The 18051-nt window shown below is 40.3% G+C and overlaps 3 protein-coding genes and 1 long non-coding RNA gene across 8 annotated transcripts in view; 2 read left to right on the forward strand and 2 right to left on the reverse strand.

Moving 5' to 3' along the window:
- Positions 1-3874: 3874 nt before the first annotated feature.
- Positions 3875-6237, reverse strand: LOC148321295 (putative thiopurine S-methyltransferase). 3 transcript variants are annotated; one of them, XM_088319163.1, is made up of 9 exons: positions 6016-6230; positions 5440-5558; positions 5206-5298; positions 4940-5072; positions 4815-4867; positions 4662-4736; positions 4414-4499; positions 4231-4275; positions 3875-4161 (listed from the first exon to the last, which is right to left on the reverse strand). In XM_088319163.1, the coding sequence occupies exons 2-9, from the start codon at positions 5556-5558 to the stop codon at positions 4043-4045; spliced, it is 723 nt and encodes a 240-aa protein (XP_088175289.1). In that variant the 5' UTR covers positions 6016-6230; the 3' UTR covers positions 3875-4042. The 3 variants fall into 3 exon arrangements, with proteins under 3 accessions (XP_088175289.1, XP_088175286.1, XP_088175288.1); XM_088319160.1 differs by having other exon boundaries at positions 4815-5072; positions 6016-6237; XM_088319162.1 differs by lacking the exon at positions 6016-6230 and adding an exon at positions 5664-5994 and having other exon boundaries at positions 4815-5072.
- Positions 6238-6719: 482 nt separating this feature from the next.
- LOC148321296 (uncharacterized) lies at positions 6720-8197 on the forward strand. 2 transcript variants are annotated; one of them, XR_015847047.1, is made up of 4 exons: positions 6720-6896; positions 6982-7091; positions 7262-7361; positions 7783-8197. It is a non-coding gene; the product is annotated as an uncharacterized LOC148321296 (long non-coding RNA). The 2 variants fall into 2 exon arrangements; XR_015847046.1 differs by having other exon boundaries at positions 6720-7091.
- Positions 8198-12270: 4073 nt separating this feature from the next.
- On the reverse strand, positions 12271-14970 carry LOC148321297 (putative thiopurine S-methyltransferase). Of its 2 annotated transcripts, XM_088319265.1 has the most exons (9): positions 14455-14970; positions 13730-13848; positions 13487-13579; positions 13266-13398; positions 13113-13165; positions 12960-13034; positions 12813-12898; positions 12571-12615; positions 12271-12482 (listed from the first exon to the last, which is right to left on the reverse strand). In XM_088319265.1, exons 2-9 carry the CDS (start codon positions 13825-13827, stop codon positions 12364-12366), a joined length of 702 nt encoding a protein of 233 aa, XP_088175391.1. In that variant the 5' UTR covers positions 13828-13848; positions 14455-14970; the 3' UTR covers positions 12271-12363. The 2 variants fall into 2 exon arrangements, with proteins under 2 accessions (XP_088175391.1, XP_088175390.1); XM_088319264.1 differs by having other exon boundaries at positions 12385-12482; positions 12813-13034; positions 13113-13195.
- A 1008-nt stretch (positions 14971-15978) lies between these two features.
- ext1c (exostoses (multiple) 1c) overlaps positions 15979-18051 on the forward strand; it is a 46640-nt gene continuing 44567 nt past the window's right edge. Inside the window, exon 1 of the mRNA XM_088319198.1 lies at positions 15979-16211. The gene's annotated coding sequence lies outside the window, so the exon portion shown is untranslated. The remainder of the gene's footprint in view (positions 16212-18051) is intronic.

Genomic DNA, 18051 nt, shown 5'->3' on the forward strand with positions numbered 1-18051 from the left:
TGTCTCTCTCTCTCTCTCTCTCTCTCTCTCTCTCTCTCTCTCTCTCCCCTCTCTCTCCTTAGAGCGCACAAATGGGAAACACTTGCATGTGACCACGACTAAAGTAGTAGAGTTACGGCACTGACAAAATGTTTGCATTACACGTCCGTTTGCAAATTAATCATGGTTGTCGTCTGGGAGGCCTAAAGAGTACGAGGGCATATTGATTCATTTGAATTAAAGACTGATGAATTTCTATATACAAATTCGAGTTTGCTTTCTCCAAAGCAATGTTGTAATCGTAGATTTCTCTCTATTTGCATTGCAGCTTTTTTTTATGTAAACAGGACCTTATTGTATCGTCGCAACAATCAGTCGCATTGAGACGAAACATTTGTGCAATGTCTCCCCCTGCTGGTGAATGCAAAACCTACACCTATAAGGGGCCCCCAAAAAGATAAGCATAAAGTGCAGTATTCAGATTCACTTTTATTAAAAATAAGTCTGGTAAGATAAGAAATAGCATAGTATCATGTATTACAGTGCAGTATTTTGGGAAAAAGTAGTAAATAAGTCCAATAACCATTTAGATAACTTGGTATTCTGCACACAAACTGCTTTTTCTTGTTCAATGACATTAAACTCGACATTATTCAGTCATTTATTTGTGGCTAAATCATATCGCTGCATCGGTACGATATACGATGAGAATTTTCAGGCAATCCCGATGGAGAGGAAGTTGCAGTTGTTATAAAGCTGCGGACGTCACTTGACAGGTCCGCACGCTTGTTTACGCAAGCCGTGATGAGCAGTGATAGGCGAAGAAGTTCCAATGGACTATCGTCAACTATCGTGAGGACAATGGTGAGAATTCTCGCTCTTTTTTCCCTCTTCTTGTTGTGACACCGTATAAACAATTTGGAGCGTTTTCTACCTTACCAAAATGGTATTGTTTACATTTGGCGCAAGGCATTATGGGATGCGCGTCACCCACGTCCGGAGCGCTTCTGTGTTTTTACTTGTGCTTTATTACTATTTAAAAAAAATTTTTATCTGAGAAAGGGTAGGTGTTTTTTTTAATCAGTTAATTACTATTCAAAGGTATTTCGCACTCATAGGATTTTCTTTTTTAGATTTTAGGTTCGCACAGGTTTTACAAAAGTGCCGATTTTGAAAATTATTTTTTGCAACAATAAATGAATAAAATGCAGACTTGACTATACAATGAAAATAGAAATACATTTACATAGTTTGTGATTCCAAGCATATAGACTGCATTTTCATCAAATACTTTCTCAAAAAAAACAAAAAAACTCAGAGCATCGTAGAGCAAGGACCAACAAGTCAAAGATAAGATGTGCTTTAATGTCAAAGACATATTTGAAATCTTTTCTCATCGCGTGGCAGTGGACTGAAAAGAAAAATTGACCGATTGTGTTCTTGAATTTGAGTCATTACTGCGATGGTTATTTTTTTCATTTGAACAGATGCTGGCTGAATGCTGAAGTTGAAGTATCTTTCCATCCTTTCTTTCTGTCTTCTTCCGTATAGCTTGGGGTCAAGTTGCAGGGTAAGCCGCTTATAATTCTTCAATCAAAGGTATTTTTTTTTTAAATCACATGTGGTTAAACTTTACTTCAAAGTGCTTGAAACATCGAGAAAGAATGGATTGAAAAGGAACAGCATAACATAAAGCAGGCTTGCTCGTACTTTTCTGTTGAAGAAAGAAAACCGCACAATATTCAATGAAATCATTTATGAAAAGTAGAGACATTATTTTGATTAAAGTCCAACAGAAATGTTTTGATAAATAAGAAAGTGGCCTGGGAAACAATTATTTATATTCACGACCAGCCTAGTAAAAAAAAAATGGATTTTGACGTATTTATCCGTCAATGGTATTGAATGAGTTAAATTATATTCCCATTTATTATTACTTTTGTCAGATTAGTTATTTTCACTAATTACAGTCCTTTCTTGTTGTCAATGTACACACGATAGAGTGCGAACTAAGACGAGCGGTTCCAAACACGTCCATCCGACTTGTTTGAATTATTTCATTCACTGCCATTGACGGCTATAGAAGCCAAAAAGCACAATCAGTTTACCTAGGCTGGCAGTGAATGAGTTTTAGAAGAAACAAGCCAAAGTGTGCCTCCACATAAAAAGCACAAATAAATTCACCTGTTGCCCTGCAGCATTCAAGCTCGCCAGACCTCAAAATGTGCAAAAAGTAATCAAAGTTGGAACGATTTAGTCAACTTTAGTAATTGGAATTCTTGCTGATATGAGATAAGAACCAGCCCAACACAGTCCAACAAAATCCTTTTTATATGACATCTGTTTATATAAAAGAATATTAATTCCCCCGGGATTAAAACTTTGTGTCCAGCCAATCAGATGCCAAGTGCCCATTTATTAGCGACTTGCAGATAACGGTGACAGAAAGGGAACATGGCCATCAGATGATAAAAAGAAGAGAGTTAGAATGTTCATTTTAATCAAGAGCAAGTTTAATTTAGGAAAGTAATTAAAAATTCACGGACCCCAGCCCCTCCTTAATCATGGATGTAAAAGCCGCCCGGGCTTTGTGTCCTTGTCGTTTTCAAAGGGCTTAACAGTACTCCTGGTGTCCCAGATTACGCAGCCAATTAGAAGCGAGGCAAAGCTCCTTCTGCTATTGAGCTTGGTCAGAGAGTGCCGTGCGTGCGTGCGTGCGTCCCACCCTGTCCACCCACCAGCCTAAATACTCGAGCGGGCCTGTCAAAGCAGCATGAGCATGTTAAGCCAACATGCCTGATTTAGCAACAAATTTATTAGACCCACCAGGTAGCTCATGTATGAGAGCACTCCATCTGACTCGACAATATCGTAAATGTTTCGTTGACTGCATCGTTTCCTTCGAGCTGCTGAGCGCGCCAAGCGTAATACTTCATTCAAAAAGGACCGGTACGGTAAATCTCAAATCTGACAGGTGACAGATTGCCGACCTTGAATCTCCTCAGCTGCATTTCCCCGATCATAAACAAACAGCAACTGTCGAGATTGTTTTTCCTGTGATGGGTGAGCTTTGCGAAACATTTTTTTTGTATTGTATTCCATTTGGGTGGTTTTATTTATTTATTTGCTATAATTCTGTATTTTTTTTTTTTTGCCTTAGTTTTTGTGTTAGCTTTTTCACAAATAGATTTCTGAAACAATTTACTCACACAAAATCACATGACCGGACCATATATTTATGTCACGGACGGCTCTAAAGTGTTGTAATATGAATATTCTTAAAAGATAAGCTTGAAAGTAGTTCCCAATACTTCGATGCACAATCAATGTATTGGGTGTAGGGAAGTAACGTTGCACTCAAGCCCTGAGTCGATTGGATTATCGATTTTTCAATTCCCGATTTCGATTACATTTTGTGTGAATCTACTGAATGCGTAAGACGGCTGACTCGCCATAACAAATTTACTCTGTGCTGCCATCTGCTGGAGGAAAGTGGTAGCTTCACCTATGCGTTTTAAAAAAAATCGTGAAAATCCATTTTGAACTTTGACATTGATTATTGAATCTTAGCCTATAAAATCCTGATAGTTGAGTGAATCGATTATTTTAGCACAGCCCTAGTCATGTGATTAAATTGCTAATTACTTACTATGTCTGTAATTATTATTATTTTTATTTATATTATTATTATTATTACCATGCTAATCTTAATTGAAGCTCCAGCCAATCATAGTAATGATTTGGACACTCTGAAATATCTTATGCAATATACTGAGAGATGCTTGTAATTCATATTTTAATTCTAGAGCCCCAAAATACATGATGAGTATGAAAATACAATCACAATAAATTTTAAAAAAATCTTAAAATGAAGAATTCAACATTACACACAACACATGGGTGAGATAGACTTTATTCAAATCAACCTTTAATTTCATAACAGGCCACATTGCCTGCTAAAATATTTGATTTCCATAAAAAATATATAATACCAATTATGTATTTTATTGATCAATGCAAAATCTTTTTAATCATTGCTAATTCATCAAGCGTAAGATCACTTTTAACTAATCTTTGGAGTGATGAGGTACAGTTGCTCAATGAGGTAGTCGACGCCCCAAGATCGGTGTCTTTCTTCTGTCACATCCTCTGATAAGAGCTGCTCTACCGCGCAGTGTTCTCCTGGAAAAAAAGAAAGAAAGAAAATCATTAGACTTGGATGCAAAATAGAAAAAGTTGATTCGTACTCACCAAACAGGCTGTGTACTTGCTCGCCGGGCACAACAAATGGGGGGCCTGAAAGTTTGTTCGGGATGTTTGTTCAGTTTTAATCCATATAAACAAATTGTTCTACTATTTAGGTTGATTTTTTTTTTTTTTAATGACAGAATCAAAAACAAGGATTCAAATTTTAAACACTATATCAAATGTTACCTTCGTAAAATTCAGGATTATACATCAATGTGGACAAAAGGTATTTGCAGTCCTTGGCCATCAACGAACTGATGAGCGAAGCATATCTGCGAAATTGGGAGATATCGCAGAATAACTTCAACACTTATGACTCGACATTACGAACACATTTTTACGTTGAACCAAGTGCAAAATATTACTCGTCACACTGTATCTACCACGTGAAAGATTTTGTAGTCAATCCTGTCATGTGTGATTTGAGGTCTTACTTTTCTCTGTCTCTTGGGTTGATGGCCACGAGAGATCCTCTGTCCCAAATAGCGCCAAACTCACCTACAATTGAACTGTGACAAACAGGAGAGGGCGAAAACTTAAAAAAAATCAATAAATTGTAAATATCACACACACAACACCTTACACACCTGGATATGCTGTACAGATTGCAGTTATACAAGGAGATGTTTTTCTCCGAGCACTGTGGAATAAAGTGTGAGTATGGAAATGTTCTCCTTTGTCCACGAGGCTGTGCACTGTGCACGTAACTTACCCTGAAGACCTTTGCTCCAGGTAACGCAGGGACGGGCTCCTCGCTGTATGTCAAGTTGTTCTCTACAAAGAACTGCTGAATGGCTTTTTCCGCTATCTCCACGCCGACCACCGAATGCCCCATGTCTGCTAGCCTGGGATACATCGAAAAATAGAAAAAAAAAAAAAAAGATAGTGAACTCATAAACAGTTGTGAGGTAACTCATGACTTCATACTTTGGTTTGATAATACGATATTGGCGTCAGATTTTTTTTTTTTTAATTTACCACTTCATATCCACAGCTTTCCCGCAAAGAGGAAAGAAGAAGCGAACTCCCGTTCGCCCAGCCAAAACTTTCTCGATTTTACTTTCTAGCAACCTGCAAAAAAAAGGAACAAAAACAATGAAAAATAATGCATAAATCATAATGCAATTTAAATTATGAGATGCAAATAAAAAAAAAATGTAATGATCGTCAGATTCATTCCTGCAAACGATAAAGTTGATTGTGTCGTCTTACTCGTGCACATGTGGTTTATGAAAGCCAATTCTGTTTTCATCCCATCGTAGTTCCCAATCTTTCAGTGCAATGACCCGATCTTCTTGAGTCTTCAGCATGTCGCTCATGTCTGAGCACATCTGTGAGACAAAGAGCAGATGAGCAGCCACGACTTTAGCTATTCTGCATTACCTAAAAGAGAACTTAAGAGCTGTGTCTAAAATGTAGTCCAAATTGAGAATTACCGATTTTTGCAGGTTGACAACTTTTTCATTGCAACGTGCTGCAGACGGTAATCAATGTATGCATTATTAAACATGAACATTACCTGGAACATCTAAAAGACGTTTTGCCAGGAAAGACAGTCAAAGCTGCTGTGAGTTGTTAAAATGTAACTTTAAGCACTGTTTCCTGTGATTGTTAAAGCTCATGGAGGCCAAAGAGTCCAGCAATGTGTGATCTATTCTATAACGTGGAGGAAATGTTTATATTTAAGAACAGTGTTAAAATTCCATTGTACACTAATCCAGGACGCTTGTAAAACGTGCATTATATACTTAGCTAATATCCGTAATCAAACAAGTATAATCGTCTTACCAAGTAGAGAAAAGTGGAATATTAATTTCAGATTGTCTTTGTCGTTAAAAGGAACGTCGTAGATTCACTCACAAATCCAAATATTTTATTTTTAACGCAACTTTTTGTCTGTTAGGCAATCCACGTACATTGTGGAGAGTAATGAGCCTTTCACGCATAATTCCGGGAAAAGTAACTTGTCCCTATTGTGTGGGAGGAGCCTGCTGCTCAGATCAGGACAATAGGAAATACGGCGTTATATCTAGAGCATTGAGCGAGCAGCCAATCCGCGTCAGTGATAGTCGGTCTCAAATTTGAAGGCAACTCGTAACGACTCTTTTTTGTTTTTAATTTCCGATTCGTGCACAAATTAAAGTGTGCGTGTGTGTGTGTGGGGGGGGGGGGGTGCTTCGGACGTTCTAGTGGGCTCGTCTCATGTCTCTTAATTGCAATAATAATACGCTCATCAGAACATTGAATATGACCCGGAAGTTGTTCACGCGCCAACAGTCGCGCTTGTCTTTGGGTCAGCAAAATTTGTGAATATCAAGAGTGTGAACATTTGAGTTTAGTTTTATCCCACTTAAACAAAACATAGAATGGACGTTTGTGGTGACAGTTAAAAATTAGACACGCAGACGGTCCATTTACGATACGCGTAAATGACATCATTTTTAGGCGACATTTCCAACGGAATGACTTCGAGGAGTGATCGTCTCATTTCCTAAAAACATTTTTTCGCTTTAGCGTTTCCGTCTGTGGCACTGTCAAAATTAACAGGCTGCGTCCTCTGAAGGCTGCATTTCGACCAAACGGCGTTACTTCCGGGATGACCCGACCACACTTGTTCGCTACGCAAATTACGTTATGGTGTAAAAAAAATAAATCAATAAAAAATAAATGTGGGTGAAAATGCAGCCTTGGGAGGACGATTATTCCCACCAAAACCATTAATTGTTATAAGTGATTTGACCATGTTTTTTTTAGTTACAGGTTTTTCAGCCTCATAACCTCCCATCAATCGAGACGAAGAGCCCCCCCACCCTCCCTCCAGCGACTCAACCTTCCTGCAGGGTTGCACTTATCAATAACTGAAGGTAGACGCACCAGCCAAGATTCCGGATGAGACTGAAGGAGACTTTATGTGACTTTCCGGCGCTGTCCACCACTGAATCCCCCCCCGTCCTTTTTCTGCAGTCATGATAGATTCACAGACAGCTGTGGAACAAAATGATTTTTTTTCTTATTCTTTTTTTTACTTTTGCAGTTTTACTCAAGCTGCACTGAGACTGCAGTCACGACACTCAACAGCAGCAGGGAGAGAGAGACAGAGTCCATCAGAACAGGATTTAAGACTCCTGCACAAGGTACAGTATAGGTACAGTCCTGCTCTTGTCCACCAGGTGGCGCAAAAGAACCTGACCTGATCGGAACATGGCGTCATGTTCAACATGCTTACAGGATGCACAAGCTACAGAAAAACTGGGTGTGTTTAAAAGGCACTCACCTGCCTTTTCTTTGACTTTGAATGCAGTGCAGCAAAGAGACAAATTATCCAAAAGTGGAAGGTCCTCAAAGCTGCCTACATTTTCAATATTGAGACATGCAAATAATCATACTAAAAAAGCAGCTTCCATAGTTTGTGTTGCATGTTTGTCCATTCTGGAGAAGTCTCTTCGCCAGTAAAGTTAAAAAAAAAAAAAAAAGGGGGTGTCCATGTTTTTTGTCATTATAGGTGAAATGCTACGTTCAAGCACTGAGTTAACCATTGCCTCACATGTCTCTTAGGTCCACACTCTGGCCAGTTCGCTCCTTGTTGGCCAACTTATGACTTTACCATGCAGCGATGAGGAGACTGTATTTAGATGTCATCCTGCTTGTCACCATCCTCCACCCAACTTGAGTGTTGCATCACATGAAGCGAGCCACGGTGTTCCAGATGACTGCATCAATGAGGAGTTCCTGCAGAAGCGTGCAGTAAAATGTAACAGAATTTTTGGTGAGTAAGGAACCGGTGTCTACTTGTATGTTCATTGTCACGCAGATGGACCCAGTGGAGTGCTATGAGGTGAAACTTGACTCCAAAAACATCTGCCTGAAGATGCGCCCTCTGCTGGTAAGAGAAGGAACATTTTCATTTCTGGGAGGTTTTCAAACCTAAAACCTTTTTTTTTCCTGCACAATTAATTGACTTAACATTTGACTCACAGAATTTCTTACATTCTTCTCGCTGGTCGACCACTTCATCATGCAGCAATGAGCAGACTGTCATCCAACTTGTAACTTTTTTGTTTGTTTGTCTACTCTGCAAAAGAAATAGAGCTTGATTACAAAGAACACTTAACTCTCAATTGTTAAACATGTCACATAAAGAAAAGAAAAAAACACACATTAAATAATTTTTTTTTTAAAAATCCCAACATTTTCAGCTAGCATTTTTTCCCCATAATTTTTGGAGGGAAAATTACTGGAAAATAGGCGTGGGCAAGCCTGGATAAAGATAAAGATAAAGATAAAGATGTCCTTTATTAGTCCCACAATGGGGAAATTTGAAGTGTTACAGGAGCAAAGATATAGAATAATGCTTCATGATTTGCTGATGGCTCTGAAAGTGGGTGGAGCAATGTGGATAAATGGCTGTGATGGGTTAAAGTGGGTGTGGCAATGCAAATTAGAGCTGCTGACAAACTCATGAGTGATGTCACTAACTGCTAATGACACGCACACACTTAGTAGATTATAGGGGATGTGAGCACATTAACATCTCTCACTGGAACAAAAACTAAGTGCCAGGTACTGCACATCATCATCATCATCACACACACATCTGGAATATATGAGGTTCATGATGTGCAGTACATTAAGCAGAAGTTGAAGCTCAGTGCAGAGGTCGGCATGCTCACAGCCACCTTGTGGTGCAATATGACATCGCACATGACACTGCTCAATACTCACACGTGTCCAAATGCATCTGACCGTCCCTTCCGCATGTCCCACATCTGTCGGCAGCACCTTTGAGCAAGACGACGCCTCAATCTGCTCAGGTATGGAAAAAAAGAAGTGAGTATCACTTCTTTGTAGATCAAATAAAATAATGTTTTTATTTAAAGATTCAAGTCATTATTATTAAAGTTAGGTGGTTTCGTATAGTTTTTAAAATGGAAATTTCTAAATGTGCTCATTGAAGATTAGTGAGTGTCATGGAGTGTAAGTGGAAGTCACAAGTATATTTGTGGATCTGAAGAACACGTGAAACTCACGGATGCATTTGAATAATTTGAGACAAATCTATCACCATATGGGAAGTCATAACGCTTCCATTATAGACATAAACTTTGGTGGGGAAAACATACAAAACAACATTCAAGTCAAACGCTTTCCTTGATTGACAGCCGAGTGCCACTTTTGGGCATGCTGTGCTAGCTAGCTAGCCATTTTTTTTATACATTAGCTAGCGAGCTCCCATAGCGAGTAACACAACAGACGGCTTCAGTGTACTAATTATTCTCCTAATTTGTGGATATACAAATAATAGCATATAAACGGCAAACAGACAGTTCAGAATTTGTTTAAATTACTCACTGAGAACACAGGTGATAGTCAACGATGCCACGGATGTGTATGTTTTTTTTCTTCTTCGACGTTTTTAGCGCAAGTTGGCGGGCTTCATCTCATCGGTGCATATCGCCACCCAGTGTACTGGAGATCGTAAGTAACGTGAACAGTAACTGAGAAAGCTCAACTAAAACGGAAACGAAAGCGCGTTTGCCAAATTGCCTTAAGTGCAACGGCTCTTAATTTACAATTTAGATAATTACTGCGGATGTTTGCTTTTCTCTATTTTTTTCATGTTTTTCTTTGCCCTCCCGGTGAGGCTCAGATCAGGGGATGTTGCTAATGTTGATTGACTTGACTGACGAGTATCTGCAAAAAGAGCCGTAGCCTATTGAATAGACACAATATAAATTTGACCAGCACAAGTCCCACCAGTTGACAATTTATTTTATTTTATTAAGACAAACAGGAAGCTGGAACCCATAAAAAACAAAATAACGTTTGCCCCTCTTATCAAATTAGATTAGATTAGAAATCCCTTTATTGTCATTGTACTCAGTGTGCAACGAGATTAGAGAGCTCCCCTCTCCAGTGCAATACAACAATAATACAGACAAATATATAAATTAGATAAATAAGAGAGTGCAATGGAAAATAATACTGAATAGGATATATAAAAACACATCACGATGCTGTTCTGCAAGCTAAGGGTGGTCTCGTGTGGGTGTGTGTGTGAGAGTTCAGAATAGAGATGGCTCTCGGAAAGAAACTGTTTCTCAGTCTATTGGTCCTCGATTTGATGCATCTGTAGCGCCTGCCAGAGGGCATCAGGTCGAACAGGTGGGAGTTTGGGTGGGTATTGTCTTTGACGATGTTGAGAGCCCTGCTGAGGCACCGGGCGGTGTAGATGTCCGACAGTGAGGGGAGAGGGCAGCCAATAATCCTTTGCGCTGTTTTGACCGTCCTCTGGAGCCTCACTCTGTCCGCCTCAGTGCAGCCGCCGTACCAGGTGGAGACACAGTACGTCAGCAGGCTCTCGATGGACGAGTGGTAGAAGGCCAGCAGCAGCTTCCTGTCCAGGTTGAATTTCCTGAGGACTCTCAGGAAGTGCAGACGCTGGCGGACCTTCTTTACCACTGCTGTGGTGTTGTGAGTCCAAGAAAGGTCATCGGAGATCTGTACTCCCAGGAACTTGAACGTGTGGACCCTCTCCACACGCACGCCTTCGATGCAGAGGGGGGGCGGCACCGTCTTGTTCCTCCTGAAGTCGACGACGATCTCCTTTGTTTTTGCAATGTTGAGTTGCAGTCTGTTGTCCTCGCACCAAGCCGTCAGCCTCTTTACCTCCTCTCTGTAGGCTGTCTCGTCACCTTCCGAGATCAGACCGACCACTGTCGTGTCGTCAGCAAACTTGACGATGGTGTTGTTGCCGTGGGCCGGGCTGCAGTCGTAGGTGTAGAGGGCGTACAGGAGAGGGCTCAGCACGCATCCTTGAGGGGAACCGGTGCTCAGCATGCGGGTGGAGGACGTGTAGGGGCCGAGCAACACAGTCTGGGGTCTGTTGGTCAGACAGTCCTTAATCCAGATGCGTGTGAGGGCAGGGAGGTCGAGAATGTCCAGTTTGGCGACGAGGATGTCCGGGATGATCGTGTTAAATGCCGAGCTGTAGTCCACAAAGAGCATCCTTGCATAGCCCTGCTGTTGTTCCAGGTGGCCCAGCACAACATGCAGAGCAGTGTCGATGGCGTCCTCAGTGGATCTGTTAGCCCGGTATGCAAACTGGTAGGGGTCCAGAGTGGGAGGAAGGCTGTCCCTGATGTGCTGGAGAACCAGCCTCTCGAAGCACTTCATGATGACTGGTGTGAGAGCAACAGGACGGTAGTCATTGAGGTGGACGGCTCGTGACTTTTTGGGGACAGGAATAATGGTGGAAGTTTTCAAGCAGGAGGGGATGACTGCTTGAGCCAGGGAGCGGTTGAAGATCCTGCAGAAAACATGTGACAGTTGGTGGGCACATGCTCTGAGGACCTTGCCCGGTATTCCGTCGGGTCCAGTAGCTTTCCTGGCGTTAACAGCCAGGAGCGCGCGCCTCACATCGTGTTCCTCTACGGTGAGTGGGGGGTAGTTGGAGCATGAAGTGCGGGGGTGTGACGGTCGGGGCGAGTCAAAGCGAGCGAAGAAGCAGTTAAGCTCCTCTGCCAGCGATGCAAATTAGTATTTGCTTTTATTTTTGCTTTGTTGCCTGCAGCAAAGTCAACATTGCCAAGGTGGACCTGCTCTCTATTACAAACATACAAATCTTATCTTCAGACTTGTGTGCAGTTTGTTCACCATGTTGTTTTCAATGTCCAAAAATCAAATGTTAGATAAATTCAATCAGTTTTTCCTTGTGTGTCTGGGCGGGTTGTAACCAAAGTGCTAATTTGCAAAATTGCCTAATATGCAACGGCTCTTAATTTGTAATTTAAATAATTACTGCGGATGTTTGTTGTTCTCCATTTAATTTCATGTTTTTCCTTTGCCCTCCCGGCGAGGTTCAGATCATCTCGGTGGCTGGCCAAGGATATTTCAGGCGGTCCACATAGCAACTAAAAATGTTTTTGCAAACCCTCAAAATTCTTCAAGAAACAACGATGAACAATCATTATACATCCCCCTCTGGGGGGTGCGGAAAAATTTGGGGACAAAACTCCCGAAAAATAATCACAAATTACCCATGGATGGATAGATTTATTTCTTTAATTTATGCAACATCCCATATCAGATTAAATTAAACGATGGCCCGTAATAATAGGCAGGTACAGGATCCAATATTTATTTGCTCTTCAAAGTGAGCAGGAAGACATGCTCAGTCAGATAGTCAAAGCCCAAGTCACGGTGTACATCTGTCATGGAATCTTGAGAATGTAGCAACTCAATATTGCATCTTTCTCCTGGAAAAAGGAAAATGACCATTAAATATATATATTGTTGGAAAACAATTTAATTTACATTTGACAGTAGTTGTCTTTTAAAACTCACCAAACAGAAAATGGACTTCCTCATCGGGTACTAAAAAGGGAGGACCTGAAATCCCAAAGTTTTGTTTGATCAAAGGTCTTCTTTCTTGAAGCTTATTCACATGATCTTAACCGAGCTGACATTACGAAATGCGTTATTTGTATATGATCGAAGAAGAAAAAAAACTTTCTATCAATCCTGTAGGGGGAAAAAAAACAAAATGTTTTATAACAGCTGCTGAAGTGTTTCACATTTTAAGTTACCTTCATAAATTTCTGGATTGTAGAGCAACGTGTCCAAGAGATACTTGCAGTCTTTGGCCATGAGGGGTATGATTGTGGAGGAGTATCTGTGGGATTGTGAGCAAGAATAAGATGCATTTTCTTTTCATCCACGTGTTGGACTCTTGCCTTTTTCTGTCTCTCGGGTTGACGGCCACGAAAGATCCTCTGTCCCAAATAGCCCCAAAGTGACCTACAACTGAACTGTGAACAAAGAGGAAGACTTAATTATTATTATTTTATTTTTTTGCAAATATTTGACAATACGCACAATTTACTTACGTGGATATGTTGTACAGGTCACAATTGTATAAGGAGATGTTTTTCTCCAAATTCTGTGAAATAAATTGTGAGAGGACAATATCCTAGAACAGTGTAAATGTGAATTTAATCACAATTTATGCACTAAATCCGACAATCTAACAGAAAACCTACCCTGAAAACCTTTGCTCCGGGGATAGCAGGGATGGGTTCCTCGCTGTACGTCAAGTTGTTCTCCATAAAGAACTCTTGAATGGCTTTTTCTGATATCTCCACACCAACTACTGAATGGCCCATGTCTGCTAGCCTGGAAAAGCAAATGCAAAATTTCATGAAGCGAATAATAACTTTGGCATGATTACATTGGGTAACTCAAATACTATGAGCTTATTTACCACATCATATCCACAGCTTTCCCGCAGAGAGGAAAAAAGAAACGAACTCCTGTCCGGCCAGCCAAAGCGTTGTCAATTTTACTCACAAGCATCCTGAAAGGAATAAAATCAGTACGAACAAGAAAGTAAATATAATAATGATAACAATTTACTAATATTGAAAAAAAAAAATGTATATCATGCATTTTCAGTTTTGTGTGATGGTCCACAATAAAGCACAAGTATAGAATTTGCAGTCTTTACTCGTGCACTTGTGGCTTGTGAAAACTAATCTCGTTTTCTTCCCAGCGTTGCTCCCATTCTTCGAGCGCCACAACTCGTTTTTCCTGAGTTTTCAGCATGTTGCTCTTATTTGATTCCACCTTGTGACAGAAAGCGGCAAAGAACGATCATTTTTACAATGCTCTAAAACAGGCAGTTTTAACATACAATGTATGATAAAAGTGTTTTTTAATGCACACTCCTCTTTTAAAATACGTTTGAATGTGATTGGTTATTGTCAAACACACAAAAAAAATAAGGCGTTCACACTTATTCAACCACTTTATCTCAATTGATTTTTATTTCCACATCTTTAAATGATTAAATAAACTATTGGCTTGTCAGTCTACAGTTTCTCAAACTCAACATTACCCCAGCTTTCAAATGAGACCAAAAATGAAAAATATGAATGGCCAAAAATTGCACCATTTTGAATCACGTCAGAGAATTTTATGGGCTGCCATAGCTAGAATTTTAAATATGAATGAATTAAAAAAAAGTTGAGAGGAAAAGGGTCACTTTTCTGATCCTGGGTTTTTCTTCTTTTTCTTTTTTTTTTTTTTAGTTCTTTTCTATATCCTAATCATAGGAATAATACATATTTACAACATAATCAACAAATTGAAATTTGTGTTTGTTGCTTGTTTCCCCAATTTTTTTTTAGAGCGCACGTTTCAATGGTGTTAACTGTAATGCTCGCCGCCTACCCGTAGTCGGTTGACGTTTCTCCAAGGCCGGAGTTGCCTTCGGGATCGCAGTAGTCGAAGGGGGACGCCCACACAGGACAGGACAGGACAGGACAGCACAGGGGCAGGGAGACAGAGACTCTCCACTTAAGTCTGCTCGATTTTCTGACCCTCCTTCTCTCACACCCAATATTTACTCACGCCCTACCTTTCCCCTTCTTTCCTCCCTCATTTTTCGTCCGCGCATGCGCACTCCACACAAATGCATCACCGCCATCAATCACACACAAGCTGTCGCAATACCCGCGTGGGTTCGTGAGAGGTTTACCTAAAATCATTTTGGGGAAAAGTGCTTTCTGAAGGCAAGTCCATCAACCCCTATTACTTTGAGAGGCAGCACTTTCACATCTAATTTTGCAGGCGCGCTGACTTATCGCAGGTTTAATCGACCTTGATGAATTCTTTATGCATGAGCCGCTCCGTGTTGAAATGACAATGTCTGTCACTGTCACTAATCCTCACAGCAGTGTCGTTTCCTCCTTTGCGGTGTAATCCAAAATAAAAGTCTGGATGCGGAGGCAATGCAATAATAATTAAAAAAAAAATGTTTGCACCTTTAAAACGCAGGAGGGCGCTAGATTCTTAGAAATCTTGCAGTAAAACTCACGGTTTATATATATATATATTTTACTAGCGCCTGGAAATATAAATTACGCAGTGTTTCCATATTCAAATATACTTTTAATAATAATAACAATAATAATTGTAATATTGATTTCAACAATAGTTGTTGAAAATGAATTATTTCCCACGTGCAACTGAAACCACTTGGTCTAGATATTAGACACTTCCCTCACGCGTGACAGTAATTTACTATCATGCCAAAGTTGTCTTGTGTGGAAATGTCTCAGTCACTACTCTAGTGGTGACGAGGAAAAACATTCGTTCTAATAGTATACCAGAGTCATTGGCATAGTGTGCTTAATTGTAAAATAATATTATTTTTAAATGTTTTTTTTCTTCTACCACTGCATATACGCAGTAAAATACAGGACTGCATTAAGTGTATTATGAAAAGCCATTTGAGGATTTTTAGTGAGGTCATTTAAGTGAAAAAATGCGCAAAATTAATCATTGCACTTAATGTTGCTTTCTTGTTCAGCAGTTTTGTGCCATCCTTGAATGGTAATTTTCATGCAATCGAGTCTTCCGCACTTGGAAAAAATATACCGTTGTTTGCCTCAAAACCTTGTTGTTGGGTTAAAACAGTGGATCATTTATAGATGCATTGAAAATGAAATATTTTTTACGTACGCGAGTATTTTTTTCCATTTTTAAAACGGCATTTTTGTCAAACATGCATCTGCCCTGAAAGCAGCACTGACAAAAAAATCATGGCCCACTGCAGAATTTAAGTAGCCCATTCCTGCATCAGGCATTAAGCTGCACAAACAGGCTCATCTTTAACAGTTCGCTCCTCGTGTGTAATTGGGTCATAGAGCCCACAGCACCGGGTCGCATCTAGAAGTGCATGTAGTTTTTTTTTTTTCCTTTACCGTACAGTCAAGACGTAAGGAGCGTCTCGACCAATCAGAGGCGCCCGGGGGGCGGGTCGCCAATGGCTACCGTAGTGGATGTGGAAAATGGATCATTTAAAGCTCATCTTCTCCATTCATATCCCGACGAAGGGACCCGCGATCTTTTGCTGATTTCCTTGTCAAATGTTCGGACGTGGCGTAAAAAGGAAAACGACTGACTAGAGCTCGGTTGGCTACCCGGTAAGATTCGAGCGTGTCGGAGGAGGTGGGGTCTCCTGTGTCTGATTTCTGCTGCCAGTGTGTTGATGTTTGGATGCTGTTATTGATCGATCTTTATTTGGTTCTGTTCAAATTATCGCAAATAACTTGTACAGCCTTAGTCTCATTGGCTGGCTTCTCCGGTTTAAGCGCAGTTCCATACCTTTACCACGCGTACATTGTCTACACACTGCGAATGGTTAATCGTGGATTGATTTGCAAAGTGTCTAAACCAGCCTTATCAGCTATCAAAACAATGTATTGTTTGTAGCTGCATCCCGAAATATCATGACCCACTCGTCCACCTCTATCGGAACTCAAGTACAACACCTTGCTCTTTATTTTCTATTCATGCATGGAACTGGTGTTATGTGCTCCAAGATGCCCGAATGGAAGAGGTGTAGCGTATGTTTGCAGAGTGCAAGCATTTTGGCTGGAATCAGATTATTGACGTTTGGGGCATGATGCAGCTCGATGCCGGTTGTGTGGAGCCTCTCGTTGTCGTCCTACATGCCACCTGATCTCAAGTAGGATGTCACTTGCTTTAAACATAATGTTGCTTGGAGTGCTAGACACTACTAGTAAAAAGCCTGTATTTGTAAATGCTTCATGTTGATTAACACAAAGATAATCAGTCAGCTTACGTGGCGAAAAAGCAGTCTTGAATTCTTGCCAATAAATCACATGGCACATATTATAAGATATAGAGACTAACACCAATTCGGCATCACATGCACACTGTCATTTAACAGGGATTGATATATCCTTAGTTCTGATTGGTTGTGTGATTTTTGTATTGCCTCTCTACATTTTGTTAAAAAAAAATGTTTTTTTATTCTGTCAAAAGGTGGAAGGGTGGGTGAACCTAAAAAATTTATTAGTCTGCATTGGATACGTTGGAATGTTGAAGATGCCGAGTGCCACACTGTGGTTGTCTACATGCCTTTCCAGTTGACGAGCGTATTTATTTCTGAAACGTGCTTTCTAGTCGTGTAGAATTGCACTACAGGGCTATCTAATATTTTGTCCCCCCGGTGTTGTTGGAATAATAAGATACACCTCTCAGTATGGTGCAGTAAATACGACTATTTATACTAGCTGGTGTCCATTATTATTTTTGTAAAGGCAGAATTGTGATCATTTTTGCGTTGAATCTCATTAAATTGAATTTGCCATCTTAAAGTAAATTTCGATTAAAAGCAAAGAGCATACAATATCCGCTTTTCATTTAGTTTGAAGCAACACCCGATATGCCGTAATTAAACTTGGCAATGAATTACAACTCACTTGTTGTGTGTTTTTGATGAGAAAAGACTTTCCTGGAATAAATTGTCGTCATTATCTCGGATGCAGTGGAAGGGCTCTCGCGGGAGAGGCGGATCCTGACAGCCAGCCGTGCACAGATCCTCTCTGATTGATGAGTTGTCTCTTTGGATGCGACAACTCTTCATCTTAATGGGAATTTTTACATCCATATGATGTTTTGTAACACTCCCTCCCTTGTGGAAAGGAAGAGGCTTGTGTCTTGTCCAAGTGTTTCCCGATATCGACGACACTCGCTATTTATATTGCCAAAATAAATCCTTCTGCCATCCTTAGTTTCACTTTCCAGCTATTTTGCGGATAAGTCCCGTGGATATTTTCTTATCAGCGCATCTTGACTTTAGACCAGGCGTGGGCAAACTACGGCCCGGGGGCCACATGCGGCCCGTTAAATGTTTTAATCTGGCCTGCCAAACTTGAAAAAATTCAATGAAACAAAAACCGCGATGTGCGTTTTTTCTAGGCTTTTACATTCGGAGGTCAAGTCCAAGTTCTCTTC

This window comes from Idiotropiscis lumnitzeri, chromosome 16 (genome assembly GCF_059441095.1).
Source record: "Idiotropiscis lumnitzeri isolate Australia: NSW breed Sydney's pygmy pipehorse chromosome 16, RoL_Ilum_1.0, whole genome shotgun sequence".
Taxonomy (NCBI): Eukaryota; Metazoa; Chordata; class Actinopteri; order Syngnathiformes; family Syngnathidae; genus Idiotropiscis; species Idiotropiscis lumnitzeri.

Excerpts from the sequence above, each read along its gene's own strand:
- LOC148321295 (XM_088319160.1), bottom strand. The coding sequence starts at position 5,558 with ATGTGCTCAGACATGAGCGACATGCTGAAGACTCAAGAAGATCGGGTC. Across the intron at positions 5,073-5,205 it reads AAAGCTGTGGATATGAAGTG|GCTAGCAGACATGGGGCATT; the intron begins GTAAATTAAAAA and ends GATGTATCCCAG. Across the intron at positions 4,276-4,413 it reads TAATCCTGAATTTTACGAAG|GCCCCCCATTTGTTGTGCCC; the intron begins GTAACATTTGAT and ends ACAAACTTTCAG.
- LOC148321297 (XM_088319265.1), bottom strand. The coding sequence starts at position 13,827 with ATGCTGAAAACTCAGGAAAAACGAGTTGTGGCGCTCGAAGAATGGGAG. Across the intron at positions 13,580-13,729 it reads CACAAGCCACAAGTGCACGA|GATGCTTGTGAGTAAAATTG; the intron begins GTAAAGACTGCA and ends TATTCCTTTCAG. Across the intron at positions 12,616-12,812 it reads CAATCCAGAAATTTATGAAG|GTCCTCCCTTTTTAGTACCC; the intron begins GTAACTTAAAAT and ends TTGGGATTTCAG.